The sequence below is a fragment of the Quercus robur genome, chromosome 3 (genome assembly GCF_932294415.1).
Source record: "Quercus robur chromosome 3, dhQueRobu3.1, whole genome shotgun sequence".
Classification (NCBI taxonomy): domain Eukaryota; kingdom Viridiplantae; phylum Streptophyta; class Magnoliopsida; order Fagales; family Fagaceae; genus Quercus; species Quercus robur.
In genome coordinates this window covers 7,066,474-7,085,160 of record NC_065536.1, presented here as the reverse complement: position 1 = coordinate 7,085,160, position 18,687 = coordinate 7,066,474, and the positions used below count along the sequence as shown (strand labels likewise).

At 33.6% G+C, this 18,687-nt stretch overlaps 1 protein-coding gene across 6 annotated transcripts in view; it reads right to left on the bottom strand.

Annotated features, from left to right (window-relative positions):
- LOC126716877 (uncharacterized) overlaps positions 1-18,687 on the bottom strand; it is a 63,521-nt gene that overhangs the window by 6,629 nt on the left and 38,205 nt on the right. The window contains exons 1-4 of one of the 6 annotated variants that reach the window (XM_050417912.1): positions 13,373-13,781; positions 13,223-13,257; positions 11,561-11,648; positions 2,668-2,798 (exon numbers count right to left, since the gene is read on the bottom strand). Coding sequence is in view for 2 of the 6 variants with exons in the window: in XM_050417915.1 (XP_050273872.1) it covers positions 7,918-7,958; positions 11,561-11,648; positions 13,223-13,257; positions 13,373-13,511 (303 nt within the window). In the remaining 4 variants the exon portion in view is untranslated. Of the gene's footprint in view, positions 1-2,667; positions 2,799-3,546; positions 3,750-6,776; positions 7,959-8,983; positions 10,496-11,560; positions 11,649-13,222; positions 13,258-13,372; positions 13,782-18,687 lie in introns of those variants that run through there. The other 5 variants (XM_050417916.1, XM_050417915.1, XM_050417913.1 and 2 more) reach the window with 5 other exon arrangements.

Sequence of the window (18,687 nt, the reverse complement as noted above, 5' to 3'; positions counted from 1 at the left end):
AATTAGACCATTGTTTGCACTCTGTTTATAACAACCAAAATTTTAAGGTCTTGAAGTGCTATTTTTTGTTTTTTTTTTTTAATTATGAGGTTTTGTGTGGAGGGGGGGGGGGACAATGTTACTTAATAATGGGGTCAGTGGAATGTACATTCTTGACTAATCACCAATCTCTAATTAATTTTCCACAACCAGATGTTGAATTCTATTGTGAATGGGACAATTATTCTTGACTTCTATCTTGATTAATTTCAACCTCGGATGATTCTAATAGCCACATATGGCTTGTTACCAGTTATATACACTACAAAAAACACAGGCTTTAGCCGCATTTTAAAAACAACCATAAACTATAAAAACACAACTATAGACTATAGCAGTGTTTTCTATAGCCACACTTGTAAACGCCGCTTTTACTGCGCGACAATAGCCCCCTTCAGGACCCATTGCTGCGATTTTCCACCTCCTATATGCTGAGATGTATAGTTAAAATTTGTAAAAAACACAGCTATAAACCCGCAGCTAAAGCCCCCTACATTGGGTTTATCTATAACTGCATTTTTAAAAATGCAGCTATAGGGTTTTTTTTTTCTTGCTAAATTTGTAATTCCTGCCCAAACCAATTGCCAACACTCAACAAATGCGACCAATTGGAACCAACAAAACAAATTGTCATGGCCAGCAAACAAAACAAGTTCATTGCCCAAATAATTACATAAACAAAACAAGGTCCCAACAAAAGATTTTTACATCACAAAATACATAGTCCTTGTGGTTGTGTATAATAAGAGTCCATTTGGATACAACTTATTTTTGCTGAAACTGAAAATTGAAAACAGAAAACATTATAGCAAAATAATTTTTAAATGTGTGAATAATGTTGTGCAACCCATGAAGAGTGCATGAACAGCGCATTTTGTCTCCTATAAATTCATGTAATTTTACTGTTCATGAGCTATTAAAAATAAATAAATAAATAAAAAAGAAGCTGAAAACATGAACATGGATCCACAAACGCAGATCCAAATGCTCACTAAATGCGACTCTTTTCATAAAGAGAGGTGAGCTTAAAACCAAACCATAGGTTCAGTGGTTGTGCATCTATTTTGGGTTTGTTTCTTGCAACGATAATAAATTATGTGTAAACCGGTAGCTCATCGAAAGAGAAGACAAATCTGTACCAGCATGATGCTTCCTTTCATGTATCTACTTCTATTATGTTCTCCTATTTTCCTTTATTGATGTGTGTTCTGCAAGAGTGTGTTGAGAAACGTTTATTATCAAATTGAACTATATAAGTGGTTATGAATAGCTCTAATTAGCACTTTCTTGAGTTGTGACAGAAAGTAGGTTTTTTACTTTACATGTTGTGATTGGCTTCTCCATTGGGACAGTTAATTAGCCATCGAAACTAAATTGAGGTAAAAGCACCTTGAATAGTGCTATTAACAAACAAGTAGGCTTTAAAGCATAGTGAATTGAAGGAACTGTAGTTTTCCACAATGGAGTTGGCAAAGTTAGATGTTGACTTCAGAAAAAGCATATTGGATTCATTCAATGGAGCAACAACCACAATTCTTATTTGTGTCACTTATTGCTATCAACATACAGAATATCACAATTTTTTCAATTCACTGGATTGAAAAAAAAAATACCATTTGATATGAAACAATCAAGACTGCGAAAAGAAAATTAACAAACATGACAATGGAAGGAGCAATCATACATAATGAGTATATATATACCTACCATAAATGTTTTTTTTTTTTTAATAATTAATATATAGAGATCCATAATCGACCTTTGCAATTTGGGACTAATACTTAATTTTTGATGTTTATTTTTTTTCTTCAACCACAAATCAACTTGTGCTTCTAGCTCCATGTGGCCAAAAGGTTGTTAGAATTTGCTCATTGATTAACAGTCAAACCTAAAATGGAGATCAAAATTAATAATAATATATTCATTTTTGGACTTAATTTAACGAAAAAATTTATGAAATTTTAGCTAGATTTGTTGTGTAACAACAAAGAACAATTATTTACTTTTGACAGGAGGTTGTAACTTGTACTACGTATAGGTTAATCACAGCATAGTTGTACCTAGAAAGTTGTATTTAGAAAGTTGTGCATACACTACACTAAACTAACATTAAGTTGCACTGATCGTTGTCTGGATTTTGGCCCCACTAACAGTGATAACAAATGATGATAATGATGATGATAATATTATTAGCTTAATAGGTAACACCATTCATATACACTACAGGATTGAACAGTTGTACGTAACTATATTATCATGTCTTACATATCCACTAAATCTTGCTCAGCAAAAACCATATCCAAATGCGATGGGTGATTCATGGCCACAACAACATACTATATCCATATGATTACCACGCTACAGTAACAATTATAGATACTACTATAGTAATCCTAGACCAAAGTCCAAGCATAGGATGACTACAAAAACAACAGTAACAAACACAATGCCTTTTTTTTTTTTTTTGGGGTGGGGGGTGGGGGGTGGTTGGTTATTAGTTTCCACACTTCATCATACGGATATATGCTATTTATCGAGGCATGCATGCCAAAAGGCCATCTGATTGTTGAACACAAAACAAAAACAAAACTGCCCCCCAGTACACAACAACGTATAAAAATTATATACCTCCTTGTATTTGTGGAAATGAGTTGAGCTTTCAAACAGGGTCCACTTCTTGAAATGACCAAGAGCAACATCGAGATGGTACCAGCTTTGGTGCCAAACTCAAATCAACAGAAGTTATCAATATACAGCCCCTGCTTCCATCTCCAAGTTATCAGCATACATTTCCAAAGCAAAAATGAAGTAAAACTAAAAACTCTTACAAGTGTTTTCTTTAAATGTAAACACATACATGTGCCTTAAGGTTATAGTCGTCGATTGACGAGAAGATAAAAATCATATGTTCCATACGTACTCAAATTTATTCTCTATCAATCACATGTCCAATTTTTTGTTTAGCCGATCAAAAAAAAAAAAAAGAATAAAAATTTGTTTAGTATAAAGTATGGTAAGGAGATTCATAGGAGGGGAACTACATTAACAGTAGGGGGCCTTTGCATATGTTGATTTTTTTTTTTTTTTAAATAATAGGTAAAATATAAGACACCTTCGTGTTTTTTATTTATTTATTTATTAGAGCTCCCCCAACTAGACATAGGTAGGATTTGTATGACAAACACAACTAGTGCTAGATTAATATTAATATAACATAAATTTTCTAGTCAGATATGCGGTACCACTAATCCAATTTAAAAAAATCCAATACACATGTCAAAACAAACAAATTTATCTCTATTTTTGACAATTGAAGAAGCAAATCCTGATTTGATATTTGAAAATTCACTACTGCAGTGATTAGCTTATGATTGTTTAGTCTTGGCCCCAAACAAAAAGTTTTTGTTCGGTCCTTTGAAGTAAAATACTCGATACTTTAGTAATTGAGTTAAGCTAGAATATGAGACTTTAAACACTACAATTAGAGTTACTAAGATTTGAACCCACCTAATAGAACCACCAAAATGGAGCAATGAAACCTTTTTTTGAGAAGACGCTGATAAGACCACTAAGATTTAACGTTTGAAGCAGGATATTGCCAGTAACAGCAGCAAGCAAAACTAACTGACAGTGTCTCGTCTCCCCAAATCAACAGTCTTAGACCAAATAGATGAACTTAGCTGAAGTAAAACCAATAATATTATGGACCTTTAATATATAACAAATAAGCAAAACAAATTAAATAGATATGGCTCAACGAAGAGGACAAAGACTTGTAATCTATATATATATATATATATATAAAACCAAAACTTTTGAAACTTCCACAATTTTCCACGTCAGCACAATATTTAAATTAAATTTAAATTAAATTAAATTTTCCACCTCATCACTGTTTTCCTTTTCCAATGCAAATTAGACTTCTAGCCAAATAAGGACACTCTCCCACCGCCTCTACTCTCTCCTATTTAAGAATTGCTTGTGTAGAAAACCTAAGCCCCAAAAACTTAGTTTTGCCGCAACACAATTTTCTCCTTAAAACTTATTTTTCTTCAAGATTTTTTTTTTAGGGCGGCGCATGCTTCACAATTCACATATTCCACTTATGTATTGGACTCCTCTCCTTCTTCGGTCAATGCATCAAAGTTAGGGTTATTTGATTTGTTCAATAAAAATTATAGATTTGTTGTTTTTTCTTATAAGTTTGTCAATTGTTGTTTTGTTTATATAATTGCTGGGCCTGAATCTTTTAATTAAATCTTCAAATTTTTATTGAACAAATCAAATAACCCTAACCTTGATGCATTGACCGAAGAAGGAGAGGAGTCCAATACATAAGTGAAAAAGCTATAATCATAGATTCCCTTCTTTCTATTGTATTTCCCTATTGCGTAATTTTATATATATATATATATATATATATTGTTTTATTTCAATGCTTTTGAAGCTTTGAATCTTCTGATTTTTTTTTTTTTTTTTTTGGCCTTTTGGAAGTTTTAACATCATAACTTTTGGGTTTTATTTTTTCTATTATCAGAAATTATCTAGAAGATTTCAATGAATATCCATGGATTATTCTTTTTGAGGGTAACCCATCTTTATCTTATATTTCTATTCCTAACTTTTTTTTCCTATATTTTTTCTTTGATTGTCCATGTTTACATCTCTTTTGTTTTTCTTATTTTTTCTTTAATTGTCCGTGTTTATGTCTCTTTTTGTGTGAGTATGTGTCATCGTATCTGGGTACTTAGGCAAAATCTATAAAGACTAAAGATGCTTTTTTTTTTTTTTTTTTTTTTGGGTAATGAATCCTGTGTTTTTCATGACTTTAGTGAGTCATATTCTTAATGATCGAAATGGTTTTGTTTGACATGGATTTTGTTCATATTGGTTTCAAAGTTTATTTCTTGGCTTATATTATAGATTGTAATATATTTATTCATCAAACTGTTTAGTTGAGTTTGTTTTCGAAATTGTTTTCAGTGTTGAACATTTTCTTGAAGCATGTTGGTATCATATATTAAAATACTGTTAAGTTGATAATAATAATAATAATAATAATAATAATATAGTTTAATAAATGTCTGAAACGTATAGCTGTTAACAAATGTTTTAGCTATATGATTTTCTTTTACAAATTCAATTTTGGTGTTGTAGTAAAATAAACAAAGATTAAATTATATATTGTACACAATACATTTCCCGTACATCGCACGGGTTAGCGACTAGTAATATTAATATACTACAAGTATTTAAAAACCTGTCTACAACAAATAAGAAAAATGAATCAAATATAATAAAATTATATAAAAGCCCAGCCTAGCTAGACTAAACAGTAAACGCAGACTTTTTTGTTTTGGTTGAATAGGGATAAGTTCAGTTGGGAATGGGCAAAAGTGAGGTCTTAGGAACTTGCCCATCAGTATTCACTAGAAGTTAGAATAGATAGAGTTGATGGGTTTGGATCCCCAAGTCATTAAAAAATAAAAAGGAAAAAGACCCAACGTCCCAATTGTGTGCCAACCCATTAAGATACTTGAGACAAAATATATATATAGTGAAATTGTAGCGAAGGGCCCAAATGTCTATCATACTTAAAAAAGAAGAAAAGCATTTTTAGGTAACTTATCCGTTTACTGAAATAGATTCGTTTGAAATGAAAAGTATTATTTTGCCCAAAAATAATTTTAAATCAGATGGATTTTTTTTATAGTAATAGTAAGTATAAAATTGATTCAAAATAGTGTTGTGCAAGCTATACTAATCCGCTTTAATCATCAATCGATGTACGTTGGGTTTACTTTGTGCTTGAACCTCTATATCCGCAAAAACATGTAATTATATTCATACTGCCAATTAGCATTTGTGAATGTTAAAATACAGTATAATCGAAATATTACAATGACACCTTCTACATGCATTAAAATATAAATAAAATCAGCAATACAACTTGATTTTTTTTTTTTTAATTTTTATCCACAACAGTTGATATAATTTTTTGTAATTGGTGTATAATAAAAGTGATGTCCATAATGGATCTAACTAAAATTGGCTTTGCAATAATCATAACATGCTATACATTAAGAAGTTCATTAGAAAAAATATTGTATTCCTAATATTACCTTTTAAAAGACACCCAAAAAACGCATGCACAAAACAAGCAAACATTTGTACTCGTAGATAAGATAATGGATAAGGGGCAAAACACACACACACACACAAAGAGTTAAAGGTGAATTGCATTAACAAAGCAGTCATGAAAGTGCAGGCGAATCAAGGGTGGTCCCATTCGTGCCTCACTTGATATTGGAGAGTCTATAGCAGATTTAATGGTGGAAAAGGCTTCAGGGCATGATTTTGCATAGAAAGTTGACGACAACTGAGCAGAAACCATACCCACCAGAAGTGAAAATAGCAGGCACGACTTAATTATGGTAGTGAGAACTATGGGATCGAGAATAAGGGAGCCATGATAATGATAAAAAGAAGCAGATAAAGAATCACAGTTTCTAGCTTGTTGTGTGGTTAACGCATTAGACTTCTCACTGCATAACCAATTAAAAGCAAGCCAAGGTAACAGTGATGAGGAGCCACTTCTACTTCACTATTCACTAAAGCCATGTTTTTTTCAATTTTCAATCTGTTTGGAAATAACAATTGATATTCAGAAAACAATCGCATACTCTTCATTTAAAAAAAAAATTAAGAAAAACAAAAGGCTCTTAAACCATCTCAAGGAACATTAATAACTTAGAAGTACCATTTTATGCTGGTAGGACAATGTTTTCAAAAATAAAATAAGGGAAAACATTCTCCATTATCTTCTGACTTTTACAAATTCCTCTTCATTGATTGGCCCAAGTTCCTACCATCAAATAAATAGAAAATATCTCTCAAATTGATTTTTTTTTTTTTTTTTTTTTGATAAGTAAGAATGATATATATAAACAAAAGCCTGCTCTATGCATGAAGAACATAGAGCAAGCCTAGAAAGTACAAGAAAAAGAGGACAAAGAGCAAACACAATAGAGAACCAAACAATACAAAAATTACAACAGAGAAAGGGAGCAAAGAAAAGGAGGGAATCACTAGACGTGAGTCCCCAAGCCGGAGACCAATCAAAAAGGGTCCCACTAAAAGAAGCAAGCATCTGATCACCGAAACTATCCAAATCCTCAAAAGTCCTTCGATTCCGTTCCTTCCAAATACACCAAAGGATGCACAATGGGACTAAGTTCCAAATTTGAGACGAATGCTTCCCCAGCCAATTCCACCAACCAAAAAGCAAGTCTAGAATCGATCTAGATATAACCCAAGACAAGCCAAAAGTTACAAACACAAAGCTCCAAAATCGATTTGTCATCTCGCAATGAAGAAGTAAGTGATCTTCCGTCTCTCCACAATGACGGCACATAATGCACCAATCCACAAACTCCAATCTCCTCAATCTCAATCTCAAGTTATCTCCCCTAAGGATCTTATTCCAAGCTACACACCAAACAAAAAAAAAAACTCGCCTAGGGGCCTTAACTCTCCAAATAGCTTTCCAAGGAAAGACAGTTGAGAGAGAATCCCTTAATTTGTTAGAATACGATCGGATGTCAAAAACCCCATTAGGCTTCAATTTCCATCTCATCTGGTCTCTAGTCTCCATAGGAGGAGTATTGGCTCCCAAAATACGAAGAAAAAGCAGCCCTTCATCCATCTCCCAATCATTAAAATCTCTAATAAAACGAACATTCCAACTTCTCCTCTCCTCCACCCCCTGCCTTAGCAAAGAAGCTTCAACAGAAACCTCCTTATCAAAGGCGATACCATACAACCTTGGAAAGGCCAATTGAAAAGGATGATCCCCATACCACCCATCCTACCAAAACCTCACTCTATTCCCCAACCCAACAACAAACTGACAATTTTTCCTGTGATATACATGAAACAAACAAAGCCAAAGTGCAATGACAATCCATTAGTTCTAGCACAAGAATTCCCTGTCTAGAAACAAAATTAGAAAGTACTGAACACATATAAAACAATATTAGCTAGAGGAAACGGAAAAACCATCAAACTATGTTAACTCTTAAGGATAAATGAGTATGTTATGAATTTTAGCCCCAAAAAAATGATTATGCCACCATGTCCAAAGAACATAAGAGACCCACATGACTTGATAAAACTCATAAAAGTTACATGAACTTTATCATTATACGCTGCTGGCAGTAACAACTAAAAACTAAAGACTTATAAGAGGAAAGGAAGGCTAGTTCCAAACACAAAGTATAGGTTCAGGCCAAACATTTTGAAAATTTTTAAGCATTTAACTGCAGGTAGTGTCATGACATCTTGTTATGGGTTCAGAGTTGGAACTAGAGTCAATTACATAATTTAAACATAGTATTCAAGGTCCACACTTAAATGACCATCTGGACTACCTAAAATCATGTCATTTTCTAATATTGTATTTTGCATCAATGTTAAGTCATGAAATGGAAATTGTAAAACACATTTTAGATTGAATGTCACATACAGAACACATTATCAGAAGGCAATGACAAACATATCAGAAAAACCATATGCAATTCTAAAGAAATGGAAAGAGTAAAACACATTTTCAGATTGAATATGGATTAGATTTGACAAGGTCAGCATATAGAAAAAGATAATAACATTAGTCTTTCATAGATAATTATTGCTTCCATCTTGCAAATATTTAATCCCATCATCAACCACAACCACGAGATAGAATTTAATAATTCTGACCAATCTTGTTAGATCGGAGAGGCATTAGATTTGAATGATCCAACTTGAGCTAAGAAAAATCTTATTAAACGAAATGGTGAATCTTAGAAGGAATACCAAAAATCCCACTCACCACAACCCATCTTATACCTAAAATACAAAATCCAAACTCACACAAACAGAGAAAAAGAGAGAGTGAGAAACATACACAGAGGATTTGGAGAGAAGGGGAAACCTGTAGCACTTTCTCAGCCAAGAAGAGAAGGGGAAACCAATACTATCACCCAAATTCGAATGGGAGGAAGGGGAATTGGAGATTTGGGAGGAAAGGAAATCGGAGAGGGTGGAAGTGAGGTAAGGAGGGGAGAAGGCGATATTGAAGTGGGGAGTGTGTTGGATGGAGAGGGAATGGAAAGGGAAATGGGTCAGAGCATGGCAGCATCGAGCTGCGTGGCACAGAGCACGGTGGCGAAATTAGGGATCGAGAGCTAGGTAGAGAGTGAGCTGTGAGTTTTTCTCAATTTAGGGTTTTTTTCAATTGTGTTGAATTTGAGGGTTTTTTTTTTTTTTTAATTTATAACAAACCTTTAGCCGCATTTGATAAAATGCAGCTCTATACCTGTTTAAGCCGTGTTGAATAAAACGCAGCTCCATACATGTTTAAGTCACAGTGAATAAAACACAGCTCTATACATGTTGAAGCCGCGTTTACTAAACGCAGCTTTGGGATATAATGAAGAAAAAAAAAATTCCCCGATGGGTCTATAGCCGCATTTTTAAAACTCAGCTATAGCCCTACCCAACTAAATGCAGCCGAAAGATCACAAAACACGGCTTCAGAGTGGTCTATAGCCGCATTTAATAAACGCGGCTATACATCCAGTGGTGAAGCTTCGTTTTTCCCAAACGTGGCTCAAAGCCAACCTGTAGCTGCATTTTTGTAAACGCAGCTAAAAAACACGTTTTTTTGTAGTGATATGTTTAAGCATGGAAATTAATTTGTAACTTCACATTCATAACTAAATGTGAATAGCAACATCTCTTTTAATATAAATGTAGTATGAATTTCCATATGTTTCCTACATTTATCAAATACTGTTTTCTTTTGAATATTTCTCCTTGCCAAATTGTTAAACCAACTGTTGCATGATGATCTTGCTGGTTTAACAAGTGAATTCTGCCAATCAAAATTAGTCATCCTTGTTGCCTGGAACCTTGTAGAATTTGGTATTCCATCATCACAGGAGTTCCTCACACATAATCATTCTCGATTAGGTCTTACTAGGCCTTAAATGATTGCAAAAAGCATACAAATGGACTACCTCACCCTAGAGCAAAGTTATCCTCTCAGACATCTACAGCCATTAGAGTGACACGAAAATTTTGATGTGTTGAAACACTTTTTTGTAGGGAATTTAACCAAAAATTCCTAACCTGTGAGAAACAAAACAAATAGAGAAAACACACGCCAAATAAAATAATTACAAGCACAAGACAATATTTACGTGGTTCGGCAATTTGCCCACGTCCACGGAGTTGCAGGGATTTCACTATTATCAGGGAAAATACAATAGTGCACAAGAACACTCTCAAGAAACCCAAATCCCAATTACACCCTAGCACTCTCTCACAGAAAAAATAAGAATAGAAGCTGACTGCCTCTCTTTTCTCTATTTTCTCTCATGCGGCTTGCTCACTAGGTTAATTGGAATTTTTGCTTTCTTTTTGATCTCACACGACAGCCCTTAAAATATAATATATATATATGTTAAAGTCGGCAGGAGTAAACTTTCCTATTACAAATAGGATTTGGTCAACTAAAGGAGAATTTAGACTTGACTTGGGCTTGTGGCAATTCAAGCCACACACGGGCCCAACTCAACATTTTTTGCATTTTAATTTATCAGTTTATGGCTATAATTCTTCTCTTTTATTTTTTCCGGAGATATATGATAGAAATCTTATTTAAGAAATCAAATAAGCATAGCTGTATTGACCACATCTCAAAGTACTATTTTTTTTATCTATCGCTAATTATATCAGTCTACAAGGTAATATAACATTCACCATCTTTAAGTAGTTGTCAATCCTAGCGATTGTATTCTCTGTCTAGTTCATCTCATAAACTCAATTCATATTATATTTTTATATTCTTGATGTTGAAAAATAAAATAAACGACATCTTGGCTTTGAAGTCCTTTCCGCCAAAATGTTCATCTAATTTTTTACTTGATGCAGTTTGGGAAGCATATTTTGCCTGAATCGTATCCATAGGGGTTAGTGGGACACATGGGCTTATATTACTAATTTCTAATTAAACAAAGATGGAAGTTAAAGTTGCATTAAACAGAGATGGAAGTTAGAACTGCAAACCCAGACTAGGTTTTTTTTTTTTTTTTTTTTTTTTTTTTTTTTTTTTCGGTTTACTTCTTGATTTTTACTTTTAATACATCAATGGAGATTCTAATAAGACAACCAAAACACTTGTACATATGTTCATACATAACATTCACAGATGTATATTACTAATTATATTTGTGACTCTAGGGAAAAAATATGAAATGGTAACATAAAATTTTAATTCAAGCTGTAGTTTTACATAAAATATGAAATGGTAACATATGAAGTGGCAAATGAAAATGATATAAAGCCCGCGCATTGCGTGGGTACAGGTGTAGTTTTACTAATGCATGGAATGAAAAAGCAGCTATCCATGGTTCCAATAATCATAGACGCGTGTGGGTAAATCATATCAACAATATTGAGGACTTAATTAACCGAATACCTGCTTTGCCCGTAGTATGGACAGCGACGTCTGGTACGCAGCAAGGACGAGTGTGGCATGCTGTGCGATGCTCTTTGGCCCAATCCACCTAGCAAACATAGCATTTCAACAAATGCTCGTTAGTGAACTTTCATGTGATGAATTGTGAACAATGTCGTTAGTGAACTCTCTCTTCCTTTACATTTAGGCTTTAGCAAACTTTGCTTTATATATATTTCACATCTATATATTTCAATATCTAAGCGTTGATAAGTTTGTTTTGTTTTTTAGTTTGGCATATTTTTAATTATATCAAAGAGAAAAATATAATATAATATACTATTACACATTATCGAAGAGGGTGAGGGAGATTGGATAGGGAGAGTGAGACTAATGGAGACTGGGGGAGAGTGTGGAGGGAGAGAGTCAACAGGTGTTGTGAAACATTAGACTTTCAAATTGTTAAGGCAAACTCGATTTTCTAGTTACCGAGTTATGCATGCATACATGAGCATTTTTTTATTGGAAAAAGCCACATTTGCTTTGCCAGCGTGGCACAAAGCTCATACTAACTCGACTGTATGAACATCGAGGTTTTTAGGACCCATTTGGTACATGTGTTTAAAAACTGAAAATAGTTGTTTAAAAACATGTGTGAAAATTCGTGTGAGTGAAAAATTGTGTGAAAATACGTGTGATATTGTTTAAAAACACAAACCAAACACCCTCTTAGTAACTCCCTTATAAGATAACCGAGTTTTATATGAAAATCAAGCCTCACATTATCAAATTTCAAAACAGAGGCATTTCCCAATATAGTTTGAGAAAGGGAGCAAGACACGGAAAAGTTTTGCTGAAATGGGCAAATCGCCATTTTGGCCAGTATATTAGTCAAACTAACAAAAGTGTGTTTTTTAGACTAAATTTGGATAAAACCGACAGTTGTATGAATGCTCTTGTTACTTTTTTCTTTTCTTTTCTTTTTTTCGAAATTTTTTACCTTCTAATCTTTTAACTTCAACTTTTCAATCAAAAACATATATATTTAATTTTTTAACGTAATTTTTTACTTTTTCAAAATTTGAATCAAAAATTATATCTAGCCCCCCAAAATTAATCATCATGCTATCCATAAAATCTTAGGTTTCGAACCAAATTTTCTTATTTCGATATTTTATTGTTAATCCACGCCCCTCATTTTACCAAATTCAGCTAATTCAGCTCTTTTCATCTAGCTGGTCATGACTTCTTAAAATTGATAAACACAAACAAAATAATTCCATATTAGTAAGCAGTTTTAACTCATAATGGAAAGATTAACTTGGTCTTTCAAAACAACTAATAACATTCTTAATTAGCACAAACAAAAGCACAATATTGCTCAAAAACATAAATCACAGTATCACAAGCTACCTACAAACACCCAAACCTCTAAAACTAAAGAACAATTGACTAATTAAGTACAAACATAAGCCAAGGAATATGCATCTAAGAAACCCAAGCCATATAGAACATGTGCTATTGGCATAAAAATTATAAATCAATAAAATTATTTATATTTTATATTATTAATCACGAAACAAAATTGTTGATTTAATTATTAGAGGGCACAATTATTTACTTTTTTCGATTTAAACATATTTTTATTTTATTTTTTTGTTAAAGAATCATATGTAAACTTACTTGTAAATCTTTCCTAACCATCCCATTCCAAATTCCTGCAAAAGATCACACTAATTAGAACAACCAAATAGAGGAAAAAAAAAAAAAAAACAGAATATGGCTTTAAATAAAAGACTTGAAGGAAGAGATAACAATGTCATGGAAAAATACCATTTTGGCAATGGTGTCGTTTTCTACGTCTTCTTCTCATGCATTGCCAGTACATCTTCACAAATCTAAGTTCACAGTACTGGCGGAGACGAGCAAGCAAGAGAATGGGCGAGATTTGAGGGGAGAGAATCTCGGCCATGGAGTGGAACACAGAGAACAGGGCTGGCTTGGGAGTGTTAAGGTATAAGAAGGTAGGTGGGAGAGTGAAAAAGAGTAACTGAAGGTATATGACTATATGAGGGAAAAGTCAAACTAATAAAGGCCTGAAGGTAAGGTACACTGCGGTTTTCTTAAAGCGGATGTCAAACAAACCTGTACTGTTGCGTACCTTACCTTCACGCCTTTATTTCCTCTGAGAAGTAGTGTTGCGTACCTTACCTTCACGCCTTTTTTTCCTCTGAGAAAGTATATTTTCTCAGTGATGCGTATCAATGGAGAGAACAGGTGTAGAGTCAAAGAAAACCTATCGTAATCTTAAAAATAAAATAAAAAAAATAAAAATAAAAAAAATAAAAAAAAACCTATCCTTTGTTGCGTACCTCACCTTCACGCCTTTTTTTTCTTTTCTTTTCTTTTTTATTTTTTTAGACAGGCGCACAGTGCACCAAGGAGAGAATATTTGCCTTTTCCGTCTCTTTTCAGCACATAAGTGGATTCGTGCATTGTTTATAAGTCCCACAAATTTCAGTTTTTAGTAATTTTTTCATTAAAAATAAATTTTATGGTACTATTTACATATTTAAAAATTATTTTATTACAGTATTTTTAGTTTTCAGCTGTATCCAAACGAACCTTTATTTTGTTGAAATTAAAAAAGAAAATCGTTAAAAGTATTATAAATAAAAATAAAAGTTAACTGAAATAATACTGTAAGACTCATAAATAGTACCAAAAAATATAATGAAACCTATAAATATTAGTAAAAATAAACTAAATAGTAAAATAAACTGGCAAAAAATAATCTACCCAAACAGACATTGCATATGTTTTTTTATTTATTTATATGAACCAAATGCTGAAATGCCTCACACCTATGCTTTCACATTTTTGTCAAAGCATGGGAGTCTCTAATGTACTCCTTGTACTCACACTCTCTCTCAAAAACAATAATATTGCCGGACTTTATCTTTAGGACATTTTTTATATGAAAATGAAAAAATTTTAATTTTCATAAACACTTTACTAAAGTGGATAATTATTAGCATTAGTATCACTTGTTGCAAAAGTATGTCATTTTAACATAATAAAAATTGTACTTTTATGTACAGTAGATTAGAGCATTCTCATTAAGCATTCTAAAAAATTTAGCATTTACCCTCTCAAAACCTAATTTTATAACATATAACACACCACTTTATAATCTTCTTTACATCAAAACTTCTAATTTTTTTACCACTTTATTTAAATATTCTATCTTCATTCTTTTTTATTCTTTTTTTATTCTTCCTCTCTCTTTCTCTGTCTCTCTCTCCTCTGTCTCTCTTTCACAACCCAGCACCACCGGCCACCATATCCACCCACCCATATCAAAACCACCACATCCACCCACCATCGCCACAACCACAAACAACAACAGGAAAAAAAAAAAAAAAAAAAAAAAAAAAAAAAACCTCCACATCCAAAGCCACAAAATCAAAGAATCATCCAAATCAAAGAATCACAAAACCACCCCGAACAACCCACACCCAGCACCCAAAACCACCCCGATCAACCCACAAACCCAGCCACCGAAATCAAGAACCCACCAAAATCAATCAAAACCACTGAAATTAAAACTCACCGACATCAAAATTGCAAAACCCACTCACCGAACCACCGCAGAAACCCACCACGAACCACCGTATAGACCCACAATCCATGAAAAACCACCGCAGCCCAACCACACCCAGCATCGCATCCCGGCCACACCCAAGACCCACGAACTCAAGATGCAGAGATAAAGGGAAAAAGAGAGGCGGAGAGAAAATGAAAGAAAGAGTAAGAAGGATTGGATGGAGAGTACGAGATCGGCGGTGGCATGTGGGTATGGAGATAGCGCAGAGATCGGAGGGTAATCGGATGGTGGAGGAACCGTATTCGAATCGGACAGTGGGGATGGAGATAACGGCGATGATGATTACGAGGAGAGAGCATGTGGGTTTGGAGAATAACGGCGGCGGCATGTTTTGGTGAGCTATGGAGGGCATGCCAGAGAGAGAGACACCAGAAGGAGAGAGGGACGGAGAGCACGAGAGAGAGTGACAAAGGAGAAGTGAGAGAGGAGAGAGAAGAGACTTGGAAAGAGACAAACACGGAAGAGAGAGAGAGAAAGAAATTAATAAAAAATTATAGCATAGTGCTACAGTGCGGTCTTATTTTTGAGACCGCACTGTAGCAGTATTGCAAAATTTTTAAGATATACCATCTTTGATGGAGCACGTTTTTGGGTTATAAATGCTAAAAAAGAGCATCTTTTAACATATACACTGCTTGATAAGAATGCTCTTAGGAGAGGAGAAAGAAAATAATAAAAAAAAATTATAATTTATAAACAGTATCATTTCAAATTTGAAACTATATAATCCATTCATGCTAAAAGTTTTAAAATTTAAAACACTTAATGAATGAATTTTTTGGTATTTGGTACGTCAAATACCAAATATTTGATATTTGACACATTTATATTTGACATTTGAGGCACGATGCTAATGCTATATGACTATTCAAGTTGAATATACTCTAATTTGTGAGGATATATTTGAAAGGCAACAAAAGGTTCTTTGGATTTGAAATGAGAGATAGGTACGTGGATAAATGAAAAGAAGAGTTAGGTCATGGGAGTGGAACAGAATAATTAATGAAAGTAAATGGGGGTTGGTGGGACAAAATAGTAATAAAATTAAAATGTTGTGAACTGGTAGGTTCATAGGTTGTTGTTTCTCCACCAAAAAAAAAAAAAAAAAAAAAAAAATATGAAGGTTCATAGGTTGTCGAAATAAAAATATACTTATATAATTTTTGTTTTGGTGTGGAATCAATCAAACTATGATAGTATGATTTTTCTTAAATAAAATTAGGAAAAGAGGTTAATGGATGTTTTAAGGTATTGTTGAAGGCCAAAATTTCACAAGAAAGTCCATTCCATGAAAAGTAAAGAAGGCCCAATTCAAGCAGCAAGAAGAATCAACATTAAGGCCCTATTTATGTTCAGATTTCCAGCAAAAAGGTCATTAAAAAAGTCCAGCAAAATTCAGTGAAAGGACTGGGCGGGGATACCCAGAGGCTGCCAGAGGCCCGGGATCCTCAGGTAATGCAGGACAGCTACTGTAGGATTGAGACAACTCAAGAAAGGTACCACGAAATACAATAAATGAAAAACAAAGATGTCCTTCTCAAGTACCCACTGGTGCAGCAAAAAATCAGAAAGTATAAAACAAACATTCATGAATAAAGAAGCTGTACCACAAGGAACCAAGAATGAGAAAATCATACGTAGAAGCGACTGGAAGAGAACTTTCAACCCAACAGTAAAAGATTCCAACTATTTGGGAACAATGACAGCAAGGAAATACAACCGACAGCTGAGTCTGAAAAGTGAGAAATCTTGAAGGAAGAGAGATTGAAGGCTAGTTGCCCAAGGACGCCCCGGAATGGAAAGTCAGCAAATGACTTTCAACCCAACAGTAAAAGATTTCAACTATTTGGGAATAATGACAGTAAGGAAATACAACCGACAGCTGAGTCTGAAAAGTGAGAAATCTTGAAGGAAGAGAGATTGAAGGCTAGTTGCCCAAGAACGCCCCGGAATGGAAAGTCAGCAAATGACTTTTAGAGAAACAGCAATAAAAGATGAAAACTATGAGAAAAATGGGGAAGAGACCAGCCCTTGAGCAACTGTCACAGCACGAGCTCTGAAGGGCAAAAGAGAGAAATCACTAGTACCATGGAGCCCTAGAAAACACACTATAAAAAGAAAAGAAAACCCATGTTGAAAGGGTGGGGGGAGGATTTTCAGTAGGAAGAATATCATAACAGAGCCATGAGAACTCTGTAAAATTTAAGAAAAACAGAGGAACGTCTCCCGGTATCCCAGAAACAACCACTATAGCACATACTTAGATTCAAAAGGATTCAAATTTTGCAAATCTTAGAGGCTTGAATAGCCATCAAAGTCTGTAATTTTTGAGCTTATTTGAACCTTGTATCACGTCTTAGTGAGCACATTTGTAATCCACAATCAAGAAAAATAATGAAATATCTCATATTGATTTGAGGATTTCTAACAATTACTTTGCATATTTATTTATCATATTATCTTCCTTTACTGCTTCTTACTGCTCAATACATATATTCTTACTTGTAAAGCTAAGTCTTTTGCCCAAGCAAAGCCACTCAGACTTGAGTTCCAAATCCCACAAGTCTTGTGCAAAAGTATAAGTCTGTGAGAATTGGGGTCAGGATCCTCGTGACTGAATCAATACCATGAAATTCATTTACATATATGTATATGTATTAATATATATATATATATATATATATCCTAATTTAAGAAACTAACAATTATTTGAAGATATGTGCCTTGTATAGTTGTTCTTGTGTAGGACCTATAGAGGTAAAAGGAAATGACAAAACTTCATTGCATAACAAGCATGGAGAAAGATTGTATAGTGCAAAAAACCAGAGATTCTGGGTTCTTACAGGCCTAATATGCCCCGGGATCCCACGACAGTATGCCCAGGGTACCAAATGAAGGAATTCTTTAAAATGTTTATATGATAAAAGATAAGCCTTAAATATTATATTTCAATCTCTTTCTCATTGTGAATATTATGAACATCTATTTTACTTATTTTGTAAGAGTAAAGGATCATTTTATGATACTAAAACACTTATAATGGTATTTTATTGCTTAGGAGGAATCGCATTTTTGCCTTAAGGAGATTTATGTGACTTGCGCACAACTTGGTTCGTAATCAGCTCTCATTTAGCTGCGGTGAACCAAGCTCAGTCCACCAAAATACAACTATTTGGCCCAGGATCCTTGAAACTGTGTGCTAAAGAAAAAAGCACTCTCACAGGTATTTATTTAGAGAATATTTAAAAAAAGAAATTTATGGTCAAGTTTTTTATAAAAAAAATTGTTTACTGTTTCTATATTTCTTATAAAATAATTTCAAAATTTTTTTTAAATAGTTTGTTGATCATTGTTTAATGAATGTCATTTATCACTTTTAACTATTTAAGACCGCCCATGAAATTATCAAGTAAAAATCAGAAGTATATTATATAAAACCACATTCTAAGTAGACGTATCAATTTTATATTATGAAACAATG